Source organism: Eimeria necatrix, genomic scaffold, assembly GCF_000499385.1.
Source record: "Eimeria necatrix Houghton genomic scaffold, Enh_scaff107, whole genome shotgun sequence".
NCBI classification, from domain to species: Eukaryota; Apicomplexa; class Conoidasida; order Eucoccidiorida; family Eimeriidae; genus Eimeria; species Eimeria necatrix.
The window spans coordinates 5,001-22,357 of NW_013654840.1; the positions used below are offsets into that span (position 1 = coordinate 5,001).

The 17,357-nt window shown below is 51.3% G+C and overlaps 4 protein-coding genes across 4 annotated transcripts; 3 read left to right on the forward strand and 1 right to left on the reverse strand.

Moving 5' to 3' along the window:
* Positions 1 to 3,196: 3,196 nt before the first annotated feature.
* ENH_00002490 (hypothetical protein, conserved) lies at positions 3,197 to 5,899 on the forward strand (the record flags this gene model as incomplete). The annotated part of the gene is made up of 1 exon (XM_013583953.1): positions 3,197 to 5,899. One exon carries the CDS (start codon positions 3,197 to 3,199, stop codon positions 5,897 to 5,899), a length of 2,703 nt encoding a protein of 900 aa, XP_013439407.1.
* A 3,183-nt stretch (positions 5,900 to 9,082) lies between these two features.
* On the forward strand, positions 9,083 to 9,310 carry ENH_00002500 (hypothetical protein, conserved; the record flags this gene model as incomplete). The annotated part of the gene is made up of 1 exon (XM_013583954.1): positions 9,083 to 9,310. One exon carries the CDS (start codon positions 9,083 to 9,085, stop codon positions 9,308 to 9,310), a length of 228 nt encoding a protein of 75 aa, XP_013439408.1.
* Positions 9,311 to 10,164: 854 nt separating this feature from the next.
* ENH_00002510 (tubulin beta chain, putative) lies at positions 10,165 to 12,268 on the reverse strand (the record flags this gene model as incomplete). Its single annotated transcript, XM_013583955.1, has 4 exons — positions 10,165 to 10,236; positions 10,327 to 10,414; positions 10,553 to 11,646; positions 12,173 to 12,268. 4 exons carry the CDS (start codon positions 12,266 to 12,268, stop codon positions 10,165 to 10,167), a joined length of 1,350 nt encoding a protein of 449 aa, XP_013439409.1.
* A 3,383-nt stretch (positions 12,269 to 15,651) lies between these two features.
* ENH_00002520 (hypothetical protein, conserved) lies at positions 15,652 to 16,548 on the forward strand (the record flags this gene model as incomplete). The annotated part of the gene is made up of 1 exon (XM_013583956.1): positions 15,652 to 16,548. One exon carries the CDS (start codon positions 15,652 to 15,654, stop codon positions 16,546 to 16,548), a length of 897 nt encoding a protein of 298 aa, XP_013439410.1.
* Between the last annotated feature and the right edge of the window lie 809 nt (positions 16,549 to 17,357).

Consider the following 17,357-nt stretch of genomic DNA (forward strand, 5'->3'; position numbering starts at 1 on the left):
TTATTTGAAATGTTCCTTCTTGTGCCACTTCTCCGAATTTTTTCGCTTCCTCGGCCTCCATTCACAAACTCGGGATAATTATAACTTCTATTTCCCTTTTATTCCGCTGTAACTCGCGAAGAAAAGACAGAGATGGCACAGCGCAACGAAGGAGCAGCTGGTCCTTGTGCGTTCTTGTATGAAAAATGCTCTCAGCACTTCCATCTTGATCCGCACTCTTTTCGCTATTTCCCCACTTATGTTTGTTCACAATTCAAAAGCATTTAGTTTTAATTATATAATTCTCAAATATTTAGACATTATTCTGGCCGAGTGGCGCACAATGGTGCATGCGAAAGCACCGGACTCAGCCCAGTCGAATCTGAAAGGTGCCAAGCAACAAATTATGAACAAAACAATTTGAATTGGCTTTTTCTCGAATTAAATGGAGAAAAATAATCCAAAAGCAGCTTTACAAACAAGTTTTGAACTCTAGGAGTTGATGAAGTCCTTTAAAACGCGATTATTTGTTCATGTTTCCCCAGATTTCTGCACTCATTCATCAATTCAAGTTGATGATTCAAAAACGATGAAACAAACTCTGGCGCTTCTTTGCTTCAATTGTGCAAAGTGGATGAATGGCTAGGAGTTCTAAAGGGCTTAGAAGGAGATTAAAGATAAACATTTCAAGTTTTGAAAAGAAGTTCTTTTCTGCATTTGTTTCAAGTGACGAACTCGTAGTGCTTTTGCGAAGACCATTAAGCATCTCGGGAAACCTCTAGTAGCCAGGGCAGCTAATCCTGGCGGCTGAGGGGGAAAGCAGCAGCTTAAAGCCTTTGTTTAGATTTATTCTTGAAAGTATTGCAACTCATGTCTTAATTATTTTGAGAAATTGGAGATAAAAGTGCCAAAAGGCGCCGCTCACGGGGTAGCTAGAGAAGGTGCAGGGCGCCGGTGCAGAGAAAGATGTTCAGTGTTCTGCAAAAACGATATTTGAATGCAATTTGTGTTCTGTAGACTTATTTTCTGTTTTGAATTCCGAAATCTAGGCAAATGCTACTTCGAATTTGCTATATACCGCGCTGTGGAGTCCCGCACTGCCGACGGCCGATGCGCAGAGGACAAAGGCTGAATTTAATGCTTTTGATCTTCTAAATGTCTTTTTATTCTTTCAATTGCAAATGTGTCCGCCGTTGCTGCATGCGGCAGCGCGAGATCGCTCTTTCTGCCCCCCGTGGTTGCTGCAGTGAAGATCAGTCTATCGGGCATGCAGATGCTCGACTAAGAAGGGTCTACACAAAGAAATTAATATTTTATAGTATATATATATTTTTATTATATATTTTTATTTTAAAAAGGGCTTTCTTGCGAGTGAAAGGGCTTTTTCCTGATGTTGCTGAATTAGGTCTGTGGAACGAAATGAAAGGGCTTTCATGCGAGTGAAAGCGCCGTTTGCCAGTGTTGCTGAATTTAGCGACTTCAGATCCTGTTCAATACCCCGGAAAAGAGAGGATCTGCTCATAACTTGGCGCTCAAGTGCTGATTGTGTTCATAAAAATGCTAAACTTGCAAGAAAATGGTTTTATATTATTTCGGAAAGCGCTGAAACGGCCACAAACGATGCACATGTGCCAAAGTCCAGTATGCTTCGATGATGCACACGCATCCTAGCTCACTAGCTGCTGCGAACTGTTGTGTGTTTTCGTGAATATATCAAGTGAGCTTTCCCCTCTTAACGAGAACATTATGAAGAAATAAAAAAGGCCATTAAAGTACTTAAATCGGTGGGCCGCAGCTGCAGAGTGAGCTGCCCACAAGTTCTGCAAAAGTGGGGGAGCGATGCAGCGTCAGCATCCACTCAGGCTTGATCTCATAAAACTAACACACTTTTGTCTCAAGACGTATTAAGTTGACTTCTCCGTGTGCACTATTTGCATTCTACACCGCTGCATTTCAGGTTTTCAGCCAAAGTTGGCCACAAGTTAGTGTGATGCCGCTGCAGATGGTCAGTTTCAGAAGTGCACGATTTCGCACTGAGTGTTAAGGACATGATCTCAGTTATAGATATATTTCTCGCGTGGACTTGTTCAGGAAATGGGAGTAGCATGCGCACGAACGCGCCCCCATGGGAGTGTGGCGAGCGCCTCAGGTGCTGGCGATCCAGCGGCAAAAGCTGCAAGTAAAACTCAAAAATAATATCCATGCTGTTAAAAACAAGTGTTAATGCATTAATTAGAAACAGCAAGCACGCGTGTTGCACCAGCACTGCACTGCCTGTAGTTGGGCTCGCATGCCACGCCTTTGTCCTTAGTGCTTCTGGGAGCACATAATTAGAGAATTTCGCGAAGGAAAGCAAAATAGCGAAAAATAAAACAACAACGAGTAAAAATAATGCAGAAAAAACCCCACCCCGCTTCCTGTTGTGCGGATTCATTAGCGTTCTGAACTGGTACGTGCTTCGTATCCGCCAGCTCCCGGTGCTAGCGCCGCTCCGTGCATTTGAAATAGTCACTTTATTAAGGCCTTTTATTGAATGGCTGATCTGCTAACAAAGCAGTTAAAAATGAGGGAGCTGTACAGAAAGCAAGGAGGAAGCTTTGGAAAGCAAGGAACTCGGACAGGGCCTGAGCGATTGACCGCAGCTAACGCCCTTGGGTCATACTGGCGGGCTTCCGTTAGAGTCGCTGATCTAGTGAGCTCCGTCAGTTCAGTTTGTTCTTTTAGATTGTAACATTTTTAATTCAGCTTTGTTTGTTTTTTTGTACGTAAATATTCCGTTTGTTCCTTTTTAAACCGTCGGGCAGCGCTCCGTTGCTCGCATATCGATCGATTTGACTGGCAACGACACTCGTCCGAACCGAAGCCGCTCCACTTCGTGGTCGAGCTGATCGAATTTCTCAATTCCATTACTTTTCTACAGTCTAAGAGGACATAGTGACTGGAGTTTGGGAGTTGCCCACAGGCCGCTCGTGGCGTTTTCCCTTCGTGAGGCGCGAGACGCTTTGAGCGGGGAAGTCCCAGGCCAACTCCCCAAGACGCGAGCCCAGGGGCCTTTTTCTGCAGGTTTTTGCTTTCCAGTTGCTGCGTCGGAGCCGGCTGGACAGTTGATCTTCTTCGAATTGGCGAGCAGCCGCTGCACTGCGCCACTTGGCTTCATTCTGTACACCGACCGCTCACCGCTCGCGGACCCGAACCCGAGCTTTCCTGCAAGTTCAACATGGAGCCTTACTACGAACAGTGGAGCGTGCCCGAGGGGCCCGGGAAGGAGCCCGAGGGGGTTGGGGTTTCTGCCGTGGGACTTGAAGGGGAGGATATGCAGCTTCTGGACGAGGAGCCTTCGACGGCGGCCAGCGGCGCTGTGCTGCTGCCTTCGGCGCAGCGCGCGCGCCGCCTGTGGAACTACTTGGCAGTTGGGGGCCTCGCAGTGCCGACCATAGTGCTGTTCATGTATTTGATGTCGGCTTTCGCGAAGACGAAGCAGCAGCTTTCCTGGGAGTCCGTCGTGAAGCCCCAGGCCGGCCTGCCCGCCCCCCCCGCCCAGTGGCAAGTGCCCCCCGTGCACCCCCCCGAAGAAAGAGAGTCCGTGACCAACCAGCTCGTCAGAGGCGTCTTGGCAGACGTCAGCAGCCAGCTGGTCCAGGGGGGGCACATCGAGCCCGAAGGCGACGCGCAGACAGCCATGGAGGCGGTGGCGAAGGCGCTTTCCAACGGGCAGTCGGAGGATCTGCTGGGAATGACAATTCGGCTGAGTCAGGTGACTGAAGTGGGCTCTGGCGAGCAGCTGCAGGAGCCCCGAGACTTCGTGGTGACCCGCTTCATCGACCAGGGGTACCAGAGCGTGCTGCTCGCCGTGCAGGATCGGGAAACCGAGGAAACTTCCGCCATGCGCATCAACTTTCTCCCCGCAGACTTGGAAAACCTCGCTCTCACCACGGCGAAGGCCAGCGTTTCCCCGCAAATGGTCCGCGTGGCGCAGGCCAGCCTCGGCATCAGCGGCAGCACCCCGCTGGCCGCCGCGGCGCAGGAAAAGGGAATTGCTCCCACGCGATTCATGGCGCGGATCGACGGATTCCCCAAAATTCTGCGCCACAAAGGTTTAAGTGTTATGTCTGCAGTTGAAATTACGGAAAACGTCGAAGTTTCCTTGCAAGACGCGCTGGACGCGCTGGATCTGCCGCCCACCGGCACCAAGGCGTACATCGCGCGGAGCGTGCTGAAGACTGTGCTGCACATGCAGCGCGCGGGCTGGAGCCACAACGGACTGAACTGCAGAAGTTTCGGAGTTCAAGAAGACGGGTCTGTTTTGTTGCTGGGTCTTCAGTCGAGCGTGCCTTTCGGCGAAGTCATCCCGGACAACGTGGGCATCTCGCCGCTGACCACGGAACCTGAACTGCTCGCGAGCCTCTGGTGCTACGAAGACTGCAAGGGTCTCGCGCAAGCCAACGCGAAGTCCGACATGTGGAGTTTGGGAATTGTTCTGCACCAGATCCTGATGGACGGCGAACTGCCGTTCGGGCTTTCCGAGATCCCCTCCGACGAAAGCGCCATCCCGCACGTCGTGCAGCTGCGGGAACACACTGACATCGACGAGATGCTGACGAAAATGGAAGGCAGTGGAGTTTCGCGGCGGTGGCGCGAACTGGTGGTTCGGTTGCTCGAGACGGACCGCAGCAAGCGGATCAGCGCGGAGGAAGTTGCTGCGGAGTACACGGACTTGTTGAACGGCGCCACTGCGCAGCAAGTCCTCGACCGCGAGGACTTCCTGCGGCTCTTCAAGATGGAAAACCCCGACTTCGTCGGACTGGAGGCCGAGCTCGCGGAAAGCCCCGCAGCGCGCGGCGACTTGCAGCAGCAAGCCTCCTTGCCGAGCCCGCCCGAGGCAGACGGCTCTGGCCTCGCCTCTCTGACGATCTACAGCCCGCAGCGCGAAGCAGCTCCGGCTGAGGACTTCCCGCCAGTGCCGATGCGCTGGAGACCTCCGGAACGAAGTTTGGGACTTCCGCCCCGCCAGCCGCCGTTCATGAACGGCTACAGCCCTCTGGACCGTTTGGAGCTTTCCCTCGCCGGAGTCGACTCCGGCCCGCAGAGCTTCTTGCGTCTGCAGCGAGATCGCGTCAACGAATTCGTTCCCGTCCCAAGTCCTCGGGGGCCGGAGGCGCTGCAGGCAGCAGCCCCTGGGCCCCGCAGCAGCAGACTTGGAGGCGCAGCAGCCCAGCGAGAAGCAAGCGGCCAGCCGTCAGCTGCGGCCGAGCCAGCAGCAGCAGCAGCAGCAGCAGCAGCAGGCAGGCTGCTGCAGCGCGAGGCACCACCCGGCAGCAGGCGAAGAGGCGGCGCCAGCCCAACTGCGCCGACGCCGACACACGACAAGACAGCCAGCCCCAGCGTCTCATCTCCAGTGCCCAGCAGCAGCAGCAGCAGCAGCAGCAGCCCGAGTTCTTCTCCCAGCCACAGCGCGCCTTCGAGCCCCCGCCGTCTTCCCCCGGAGCACCAGCCCGCTGCAGAGCCTGCAGGCCTCCCCGCGGCCTCCGCTGCTGCTGCGCCAGCAGCAGCCGTCAGCAGCAGCTTCACTCCGAGTCCGGCGGGATCTTCTTCTCCCCGGAGCGAGTCGAGTTCGCCGCTGCCGACAGCTGCTGCTGCTGGTTGGCCCGCAGCAGCAGAGCCAGAAGCAGCAGCAACTCGCAGCGAAGCCCGCAGCAGCCCAAGTCGAAGCAGCCCAACCACTGCCAACGGCGCTGCAGCGCGGGTCCCGCTGGGGCTCGGCCACGCGCTGCTGGAGATGTCCCGGACAAGAACTCCTTCGGAGTCTTCCAGCAGCGACATTCAGAACGGCGCGCCGCCGCGCGTTCAAGTGACTTCGAGGTTCTGGAACCCGGCTTCGGAAGCGCAGAGCAAGGAGGAGGAAGATAACTCTGAGAACTGATCAGCTTTCCAGTTGATCAGCTTTCCAAAGCGCAATTTGAAGAATCTTCCGTTCACAATAGATTTGCACAGTTAGTGAAACTCGTCGGAACCTGACGCAGGCGCTGGAGCACCCTTGACCGCAGGCGAGGTCATGCGAAACCAAGACTCTTGGCAGCTTACGTGAGGTGCCTTCGTCATATTATTTTCACTTTTGATCGCAATAAGCATTTTGTTTTCATCTTTACAAAAACTCAACGTGGGTCCTCCCTGTTCTTTGCAAGAGGAGGACACAATGGACCACTCAGGTGCTTGGATTCGGCGCATGAATGACAGACACTGCAGTGTTCCTGCTGCTGCTGTTGCTCCTGTACTGCCGCACTTGTCGCTCCATGGGTTTTATTCATTTCGGACATGAGGCGCAAGAAATTGTGCGCAATCGGGTCTACATATTTGCACTAGGCTGTTCTTGAATAGCCTTCAAAGCTTATCTCAATTTGTTAGCCATTCTTGCAACGGTAAACTTGCATGTGCCTTGTCTCAAGGATAATGTATAGTTATCGCTGCGTTGTCAAGCAACGTCGTTGGCAAGTGAAGTATTTTGGCAATTTAGGATTAAAGCTGAGTCGAATCTGCATTGGGTGGCAGGCAACAGTCAGTTAATGGATTGTTTTCTGAAAGAATGGTCCGAGCTTGGGTCAATTGAACTGCTGCAGCAAACAGTGAGTTGCAGCAAACAGCGGGACCTAAGACCGTTCGAGGCGTATTTTCATGTGCAGGTCATCGCATCGTTGCGAGCACTTGGGCAATTTTTCTATGTTGTGTTGGCTTCTCCATGGCGCATCCTGCGTACATGGATCCAGAAACACGAATTTTTATGCTTAATAATTTTGTAATGGAAGCTCATTCACATCTAAATGCGGCACATTTCAGGTGTGATGGTAGTTTCAAAACATGAAGCCACGCTCGGAAAGCGTTAGTAGTATTAGAATTTACTGGTGCCGTTGGATCCAATCAAGTACAAGTCCTTAAGAGTTAGAGCACAGCACTTTAACAAATTAGATGCGTCATATATCTAATTTGTTAGCTAGCGAAGCTAGCTAAAGCTAGCTAACAAATTAGATATACCAGTAGTACTTAACTTTGGTACTTCCCCGGTTAGTACTCTCAACTTTGCAAGTAGTTGGGGTGTGCCAGCTGAGCAAAGCGTGGAAGTAGACAAAATATGTGGGACAAAAACAGAATGAATGAACATATATGTCGGAAGACGTAGAAGTGCCTTATAGACAGCAGCGGCCTTCGGCACAAAGGGGGCTCTCAGCCCCAGCATGAGCCCCCACATGCACAGGAGAAGCACCCCCGAAAGTATTCCCACATAATTTCTTCTACAACTCTTCTGACTTTAGTGTGCTTTTATGCTTATGTCATTTTCCCTGAAACGCCGAATGCATGCCAAGTAAGCGTGGTTGCGAAACATTTCCGCATCGAATGCGTAAAAGCTCGGCAATTCCTCATTGTCTGCCTTTTCACCTCGTTTAGAAAGGTTTTATTCTGCAATTTTCATTTTAGTAATGGCTCAAGTTCTCCACGAAGGCGATACCAGCCAATTTTTCTACTGTTCAAGCGCATCGCAGATATCTCATGCTACTTCGTGGAACAAATCAACACAGATATTCGAAGCGTTAAAAAAAATAGTGTGCAGACCACTCAGGCACGGTGGACCTAATCCTTTTGTCTAAATTAAAGGACTTGTCTCTTCAGCAATTCATATTTCGCTAGCGCGGCTGGTAATTAGTCAATACAGTTAAGAAATTTACATATGGCGCATGCAGAGGCTGCAGACGGGCTGCATCTTCAGACAATTTCACCAGACGGGGAGCTTTCAATGCTGTCCAAGGCCAATCTGGCCAGTATTCTAATTGGAGAAAGTTGCAAAGTTGGCGTAGTTGCAACATTTGAGCCCTCATATAACTGTCATTAGTAGTCAATAACAAGCAGCATTGCAATAGAGAGCACAAAAGAGAGTTTTAGGGCCTTGGATGTCCTCTTTCAATTTTGTGCACTTCAGTGAAACGGCCTCTAGACGTCCCAGCACGGAACTCCAATCTCTTGAATGCATGCAGCTGCTGTAGACTTCCCTATGGATGCTAATTTGCAGCATTTCAAGCTCTGTTGGTGAGCAAGCGTGACTCTCGAAGTGAATTGCCAATCACTCAACGAAGCACAGCCCACTTGGCTTCAGCTCCACAGCATGCATTCAGAAACTAAAAAGCTAGCACAGTTGATGCGCCAGCAGCTGCTCCTGTTCAACTATTGAACACTTCAGCTGCTGCGGCGAACAAAACGTTCCATTTCAAGTGTGCATCGGCAGCGCCGCCCGAAGAGAAGCTGCTTCAAGGCGATAGGCATTCGCTTTCCAACAAAAAGGCCAGCAAATGTGTTGGGAAAGCAGCTTGGGTAGCACCAGCTGTTGCGTGGCTTCAGTGCTGCTGCAGTGAAGCCCAGCTGTTGCTGTTCTACCCCTCTGCAGGGGCCAATGAATGCAAGTTTGCGCAGCCTGTAAGTACAATTTGCTGGACAAGAAGTGGTTGAGCAGAGACTAATCAAGAAAAGAAGAGAATTAGTAAAGAAATGACTGGAGTGGGGTTCGAACCCACGCCCTTGCGGACTGCGGCCTAAACGCAGCGCCTTAGACCACTCGGCCATCCAGCCGGCGGCTCCGAGAATTTGCATTTGCCCACCCGTTATACAATTAGGCTCGCGGTTTACTTTCTTTTATAATGAAAAAAGTTGAGATTTTGCTTCATAATAAGTTTTATTTGCCATCTAAAGTTTCTTTCTGCTGTCTGGTGGGCCTACACACGGGCGCATGCGCCTGGCGGCGGCGGTGGCTGCATGTCCTACCCGGGGTGTTTGTCAGTGAACAGTATCATTTATTTGAGTTGAATAGATATTTGAAAAGCTTGCAAACAGCCAGAGTTGAAGGAACTGGCAGCGCAAACAGCACATTGCCAGCATTCTGTTCAAGAGTGGTTTCATGTCTTCCGTCAGACAGTGTCTTCATTTGTACTTTGCCTAAAAGGCCATCCCTGCTGGCTCTTCTACGGGCTGGCTGTTTGCATATAAAAGCATATTTCAAGGGCCTTTTGGCAGAAGATTCGAAAGACTTTGTTTTTTTTACGCATTTTCCGTACCCACTAACAACATGGTCATGCTGGATTGCGAGAATGACACTACTACGCGAGAAGACCTCTTGGTGGAGATCTCAAACATCCTCAACACGGGACTTGATAGGGAATCTCTGACCATTTTGACCAAAATGCTGGAGCAGGGAGTGCACCCCGAGGCTCTCGCCCGCGTCGTGCTGGAGCTGGACCGAGCACTTCTAGATGTAAGGGAAAAGGAACAAAAGGCTGCATCCAGAGGGAGTTAATGTGGCTGCTGAGTGTCACCAGTGGCAGCTGCTTGTCAGAAAAGGAACAAAAGGCTGCATTTAGAGGGAGTTAATGTGGCTGTTGAGTGTTACCAGTGGCAGCTGCTTGTCAGTGCCGGCGCCGTCACTGACAGTGCGCCTCACCAGGGGGGAAGAAGCCAGAGAATCTGGTTCCGATTTGCCGTCAAATGCAGAAAAAAGTAACGAGATTATTTAATTAAAGTGCATTCCTCGAGAACTAGGCTGGACTACTTCTCGTTTTGTGCCAGATTCGCGTTACAGTTCCCCTGAATGGCGTTGCTGCCCACTCTCGAGACGACACATAGTCGAACAGCTCTTGACACGTTTGCAGCAAGAATAGAAAATAGTGTGCGCCAAATCCAGCACTAAATAATAATAGTGGAGCCGGAAGACGGAAGCCAACTCCCTTTCAGCAGCAGCGTTCTGTGCCGTCGGCGCGGAGGGCAACGTCAGCTATTTGTGGTGTCTGAACACCAGACAACAGAGCTCGCCAGCGAAGGCGCGCCCAGCAAACAGCGGACACTGGCTACGCAGATTAATTCCGGTGCATCAGCTGAGTTTTTTTAATCCAAAAGACAAAACCTTTCAGTTGAGCGAACGGCATCTTCGGCTTCGCCGGCCGCCCCTGCTTGACAATTCCCTACATAAACGACTTTGTTTTCTCGCTGCGCAACTACACGTATTCCCTCCAGTTCGGCCGACACAACCAAGTTCGCTGACGCAATACATCTGTGAGTGCTGGGGAAACGCGAGTGCGGGGCAGCCCCTGGGGCTGCCCCGAACCCGCAACTAAAGCATCCTGAGACAGAGAAAAAGCGAGCAACGAATTCCCTTTACGCTGCGCCCTCTGCGTCCATGACCCCCTCTTCCTCGTCGAACTCGCCTTCCTCCTCGGCAGTTGCATCCTGAGGAAAGAAAAGCCACAGAAGAAGTCTTTCTCTCCACAAAAAGTCAAACACGAAACTCCCACGCAGCACTGACACCGCCAAACCCACCTGGTACTGCTGGTATTCAGACACCAGGTCGTTCATGTTGGACTCGGCTTCGGTGAACTCCATTTCGTCCATACCCTCTCCAGTGTACCTGAGTGCGCGAAGTGCACATCCGTCCGGCGTCTATTGAAACTACTTGCATGCAAAAAAGAGGAAACTGCATGCAAAAAGAGGAAACTGCATGCAGCAGCAGCAGCAGCAGCAGCAGCAGCAGCAGCACGGAACTCACCAGTGGAGGAAAGCCTTGCGCCTGAACATGGCGGTGAACTGGTCGGAGACGCGTTTGAACATTTCCTGAATGGCGGTTGAGTTTCCGACGAAGGTGACGGACATTTTGAGGCCCTTGGGCGGGATGTCGCAGACCCCGGACTTCATGTTGTTGGGAATCCACTCCACGAAGTAAGAGGAGTTCTTGTTTTGCACATTCAACATTTGTTCATCAACTTCCTTAGTGCTCATGCGGCCGCGGAACAGCGCGCAGGCCGTCAAGTAACGGCCGTGGCGCGGGTCGGAGGCGCACATCATGTTTTTGGCGTCGAACATTTGCTGCGTGAGTTCGGGCACAGTCAAGGCTCGGTACTGCTGCGAGCCGCGGCTGGTGAGCGGCGCAAAGCCAATTAAGAAGAAGTGCAGGCGAGGGAAAGGCACCAAGTTCACGGCCAGCTTCCGCAAGTCGGAGTTCAACTGGCCCGGGAAGCGCAGCGAACAAGTGACCCCCGACATGGCGGCGCTGACCAGGTGGTTCAAGTCGCCGTAAGTCGGAGTCGTCAGCTTCAAAGTGCGGAAACAAATGTCGTAAAGCGCTTCGTTGTCGATCACTTGCACTTCGTCCGCGTTCTCCACCAGCTGGTGTACAGACAGCGTCGCGTTGTACGGCTCCACCACCGTGTCCGACACCTTCGGCGACGGAAACACAGAAAACGTTTCCATAATCCTGTCGGGGTATTCTTCGCGGACTTTGCTGATTAGCAGCGTTCCCATGCCGCTTCCCGTGCCGCCTCCCAGCGAGTGCGTGACTTGAAAGCCCTGCAGACAGTCACAGCCCTCCGCCTCCTTCCGCACCACGTCCAGCACGGAGTCGATCAGCTCCGCGCCCTCAGTGTAGTGCCCCTTCGCCCAGTTGTTGCCCGCGCCGGTCTGGCCAAACACGAAGTTGTCGGGGCGAAACAGCTGCCCGAAAGGCCCCGATCGCACAGAGTCCATTGTGCCGGGCTCCAAGTCCATGAGGACGGCCCTGGGCACGTAGCGCCCGCCAGTGGCTTCGTTGTAGAACACTGAAATCCGCTCGAGCTGGAGATCACTGTCACCCTTGTAGGTGCCGGTCTGCGAAACATGTCAGAGCGAAAGCAAACAACACGACGCACAGGCCTGCAGTCTGCTCCAGATGCAGCCGCTCCCTAGCAAGCTAGCACACTGCCACGCTGCTCAGTCACCACAGAAAGCTTTAGACTTCTCGAAAAGGCGTGCAACTTTTTTCTACTGCGCTGCGTTCCACAGCGGCCCCCGGGGCCTGCGCTGGAGGCAAGCGGGTCAATGGACTACTGAGCGCTGAAAGATTCAGCGGGAAGCGTCACCATGAATTGATACACAATAAAATGAAAAAGTATTGCAGACGCCGACGTGAATTAGGGCGAGGCAATCGCTTTTTTCACGGATGCGGCAGCCGATGGCTAGGCGCACGGGACACGCCGCCCGCTGGACCCACTAATGCACCCAGCCAGAGGGAGAAATCGCGGCTCTGGAAGCTGAGTGAAACTGTATCTAGCAAGAAGCTGATGAGTGCTTATAAAATCTTCATGTGCACCAACATGAACTGCGGTATATCCGAGAAAAATGCGGGGCTCCTCACCGGGGCTATGCCGTGTTCATCCGAAATAACCTCCCAGAACTTGGCGCCAATCTGGTTGCCGCATTGGCCGCCCTGAACGTGAACGATTTCTCTCATTTTCGCGAAAGAAAGAAGTGGCAGGGAAAGGCAACTGCACGCAAAGGACGGCGACGTGTCAGCGCCCTGCTGCAGGCAAGAAGGGGCACCAGACAGCAGGCGCACGCAACTGTGCCGATTCCTGCCTCGACAGAACAGTCTCTCGAGAAAATTGAGTATAAGAAAGCCAAAGAAGAGAAGCTTTCGCCTGTGAGAATCAAGGCAATGGAGGCTTGCACAACGGAGGGAGCATTTCAGGGGTTGTGGCGGTGGTGGTGCTGGGTGGCTGCTGACGGCCGCACGCGCAGCTCTGCTTACCTACAGGACTTCTTCTGAGTGCCCGTGATAGGATCAAGGCCTCAATTCTAGTTTGTCTTTGACACTACGTGACATAAAAAGGTGAATTTACAGGAAAGGGATCTTGTAGAGCAGAATTACTCCGTGCGATGGGCCCCATCATGCAGCGTTGTAGCTGTGGTCGTGAAGAGCTGTGGCTGTCTGTTCATAGATAGGTTCGTTTCGGCTGCTGTGACATTTCTGTATGCTGAAACGCTTTCAATATAACATGCATGCACTTTTTTATCATGAGAGAAAACTGGCCCCCAGAATTTTCGGGTTCTAGCACGCCTTCAAAGCGCGGTGGGCTAGCTCATTGTAGCTTTCGTTTACAACCAGCCTGTTTGCGTAGCGCTGCGGTCATTGATCCGCATTCAAAACGTCTCCACACCTCAACTCTAGCATGAAACTTTTAGCTATATTTTATGGGACTAATTTCAGCTGGGTTCGTTAGTAAAAACTGCCGCGTTGCGGGAAGAACCTAGCTGGGCTGCACAGGAAGCTGCACAGTGAAAATGGCGCTGCGAACCCAACTCTAGGGGCCTTTTTCAACGAAATGCCATTGCAATCTGAATAGTTGTTTCAACTTTTAATGGCAGCTTGGGCACTTCTATACGCTGCGGCCCACTGATCGTGACGACCTTCGGTTAGTGACCCGCTTTCATTGCATGATTCTCATTTTTTGCTGTAGTGGCTGATTAAGTGTGTCTTAAGAGTTTTCGTCTTCTGTTCAGTTGGCTTCTTGACTAGTCTGTCCATAAGGACATCTTAGTTACCCGATTTTCAACCGCCCGATGCCGGCGTGGCCGCTCTTGAGTGTTTGTAAAGGTTTCTGGAGCCTTTCGGCCGTGGCCAGGGCTAAGCAACTTTAATTTATGGATGCTTCAGTGTCAACTCAGTTGTTTCCAGTCTTGGTTCGCCAGGTTAAGGCATCCTTAGTTGTAGCCTAGACTCCTCCCTGCCACCGGGTTTTATCTGGGTTGAAAACACTCAATTTACACCAATAATGTTGTAGCATTTACTAATTTTTTCCGGATATTTTATCCCTAAGTTCATTGCTTACTGCTTCTTTCCCCGATGCTAATATTCGCTGCTTTTGGCCCAATTAGATTGAGGAGCTCATGCCGTTTCCTTCAGGCACGCAAGTGCCACTAAGAAACAGCTCCTTCACTTGAGAAGTGGAGTCTACTGATTCCTTCTCCTTCATAATCAGGTCTCTGGAACTTAAACATTCCTGCAACTAGATTCGAGCTGACCTGGGGACGTTCTAAGTGAATGTTTGCAATTAATCAATATTTCGGGAACAAGCTAGAACCACGAGGGGAAAGTGCCTTCAGTGTAGTAATGCTTCCTTTTCCGCTCGCTGCTGGTGACAGCAGTCTTTCCAGATAGCAAGGATTGCTGGAAACTCAAAATACCGGAACTTCAACTCTAACCTCTTGGCAAGTTGGAGCCGCGAGAGGATCCAGAACCCTCCAAACAGATGTTCCGCAACCCAGTGGTAGCACCGCTTACCTTCTTGTTGCATGCATAGCTGGAAGATAAAAGCTCTTCAGGCCACGAAAACCTTGCGTCCTCACAGTTTCAGATAAAACTGTTCAGCCCAGCTACCATCAACTCATGAAGCTGCGGGGGAGACCACAAGTTCTCTGCATCCCTTCGAGGATCTTTCTTCCACTGGACAACAATGATTTCTTTCGCCCCCTCTTCAGTTTACAATTTGATCAAAACAATAAATATCACTAGTACCTTCCCCAGATAGTTCAGCGCCATCAGCGTACAGTTCGTGGGGTTGCAAGCTAGCCCTTATTTCTACACAGCTTTAAAGTAAGTTGGGAATAATTGTCTACAGGATACTGCTCTTTGGTAGCCAATGCTGCCTTGGTGTGCTCGTTTGATTCCCTTAAGTATTTCACTCATTGCAACGCTCCATGAAATGGGCCCTCAATCGTATTTAATAAGGAGCTTTTGCATATCTTTGGCTTTGTGAGCTCCCTCTAAATGCAGTGCCAATGTTACAGTCGCATGACCCCTGTGCAGCTTCTGCTGTAACACCCCATTTAAAACGTCAGATTTTGGGCGGATTTACAATTATTTCCGCACAATTGAAGTATCATAAAAGTATTAATAGTAATTAAATCGCAGTGGCACTCTGAGACCCGAGATACGCAGCTTTCTGAGAACGTCGGTGGTTTTAGCGGTTTGTCTCGAACAACGCTCAACGCTCACTAGCAAATGGACGAGCTTTCTCCTTACTTCCGCAAGGCCTGTTGATGTTATGCGTTAATGGCTTGGAAAATAACTGCTTTAGAGGCAACAAAAGGGGAATTTTCCCGAGGAGCGAAAAAATAAAGTGGATCTGCGATCTAATGAGCTGCCAGTGAGACAGTCGAGCGCTCGAGCAGCACATGTGCTGTCCTGATTCTGGAATAGTTGGCTTCTTGGGGAAATATTTTCCGAGCTTTCAGCTTCGTTTTGCAATAATTTTAAATATATTTTTGGAGTCCGCTAACTTGAAGGGGAGTATTAGGAAGCTTCCGAGAGACACTCGAAGCATTCTCAACCTGGTGTTGGGGGCGGAGGTCAGTGGTCCGTCCTTCTTCCGTATCAAGCCCTCAGGAACAAGTTGCCAAGGTTGAATCGCTTCTTTTTAGTTTTGGTCTATTCGAACTCCACGGAAGCTTGCGCTTCACGGGCCCTTCTTTCTTTTTGAGGGTCATAATTTGAGCTTCTGTGGTGGAGAAAGCGTGTTTACTTTTTGTCGCCTTTTTCTCACCAGAAGTGTTTTCCAGTAACAAACCTTCTACATTTGCCGTTGGCAGTGGAGAAGTCCACTCAACTGCCCGCTGCTGCGGTGCGCAGTTCGACGCCGTGGCTGCTGTCCGTGTACACTTGGAGCGTCAAGGGAAAGTCACTCAAAGGCCCCCCACGGCTGGCGAATTTGTTAATATCCCCCAGTAGTGTTCGCAGGAAGCTGCAGCAGATGTGCAGTGCTTCCCTTGCTTTCAAAGCTCTGTTTGTGGAGTGACTTGCCGCCGCCTCAGCAGACCGTCGCCCCCTAAACAGCAATGAATTGGCTAGCTGTGCTTTCCCTGTATATTTCACTGGGGGGACTTCATTCCACTCTCGGGGTTGCCGGGGCAGCACTGGGAGGGAGGGAATTCGCTGCAGTGCCCGCTGACACCAAAGAGCACAGCTCCTTTGCAGAAAACTCCGGCGAATACCACATTTTGACGCGCCGCGAAGTGGCTGCACCGCCTCAAAAGGACATTTTAGGGTCACCCTGGGCTGCCCACGACAAGCAGAAGTGGGCAAGCAAGAATAAAGCCGGAAACGCCAACAAAAACTCGGCCACAGAATACTCCTATTCCCTTATTGGCGTGCCCGATGTAGAGGGCAGCGAGCAGATAGCCACGAGAAGCGAAAGTGGGGGGGCTCCAGCAGGGGATTCTCGACTCAGCGTGGGGGAGCTTTCTGAAAAAAAACAAGAAGGACAGAATCTGGTGTTGCTAGATGACCCGCTGTACCCGCTGCTGTTTTTGCCGAAGGCCCCGCGCGTGTTGGGCGCGAAGGTCTTCGTCGTCGGGCTGCTATTTCTTTTGCTTTCAGTTTGGATTTCTTACGAAAGAGATGAATCTGTGACTGGAGGCCCCGCCCATGTGCTCGCCAGATTCGCAAATCTTGACCGGGAAGATATTGCCTCCGTTGCATCTACTCTGCTGGCAGTCTTGGGCATTATTTGTTTGTTTTCAGCTGTGTACAGACACTTCAGCAGCGTCCGGGATCAGCAAAACTGGATACGCAGGGCGGAAGAAGGCATTGAAGCAACCTGGAGGCTGCATCGGAACAGAGAGCATATTTTGGGACGCCACGGCAATTCTCAGATTTCTTTCGCCGACGCAGTTGAAGTTCAGCAAGATTTAGGGGCTGAGGGAGGACAGATGCCTGTGGATGGCAAAATGTGAAATATGAATGAGCCCCAATTGAGAAACGGTCATGAAGGCGTGGGGGAGCTTTTGGGGAGTTTTTGGAAAGAATTGAATTTTGCACGCCCACGAGGCTGTGGCCAAGTAGGAGAGATCAGTGCAACAGGAGCAACTGGTTCGACCAGTACGGTTTCATCGAACTGGAAGTTGACAAGAAGTTAGCATTTCTGTTTGCTTGGAGGAGGCCATGTAATTGGAAAGGATGAAATGCAGCAAGTCTAAACTGCAAGCACATAGTGGCTTGCTGAGAGTGTACGCACTGCCTTAGCAGAGGCAATGCTCAGTTGGGACCTACGCGGTCGCCTGTGCCTTGTGGATTCGCTTTACAGGCCCAAGGCCCGAACTCCTAGGTGAAAAGCATTGCACGAATTTGAGAGAGTGCACAAAAAACTGACTACGAAGGAGCTGGCTTGTACGACTGTCTTGCCCTCGTATGGAAGCGTGCTTACTGGGTGCTATGTACGCTTCATATACGCGGCAGTAGGCAGCAGTTACAGTAGTAGTTGCTAATCTACGAGACAGTTTTGATTCTGTGTCGGGTTAGGTTGTCCAGTGAAACCGGAACTTCAGAAATATCGGAGCGGATGGGTTTTCTTGGCCAGTTGCCTTCTGCAGGATCTTGTGATGCCAGGCCCGGGACGCCAGGCTATTCTGCGTCCGGAGAGGCCTCTCAAGGCCAGCAGGGCAGTGGAGAGCTTCAGAACGTAAATTTTCTAGTGACAAACCTCTGGAACTCTCGAATTTTAATGCAGTTGCCCTTTTAGGTTCTGAAACTATGAACAGGCCTC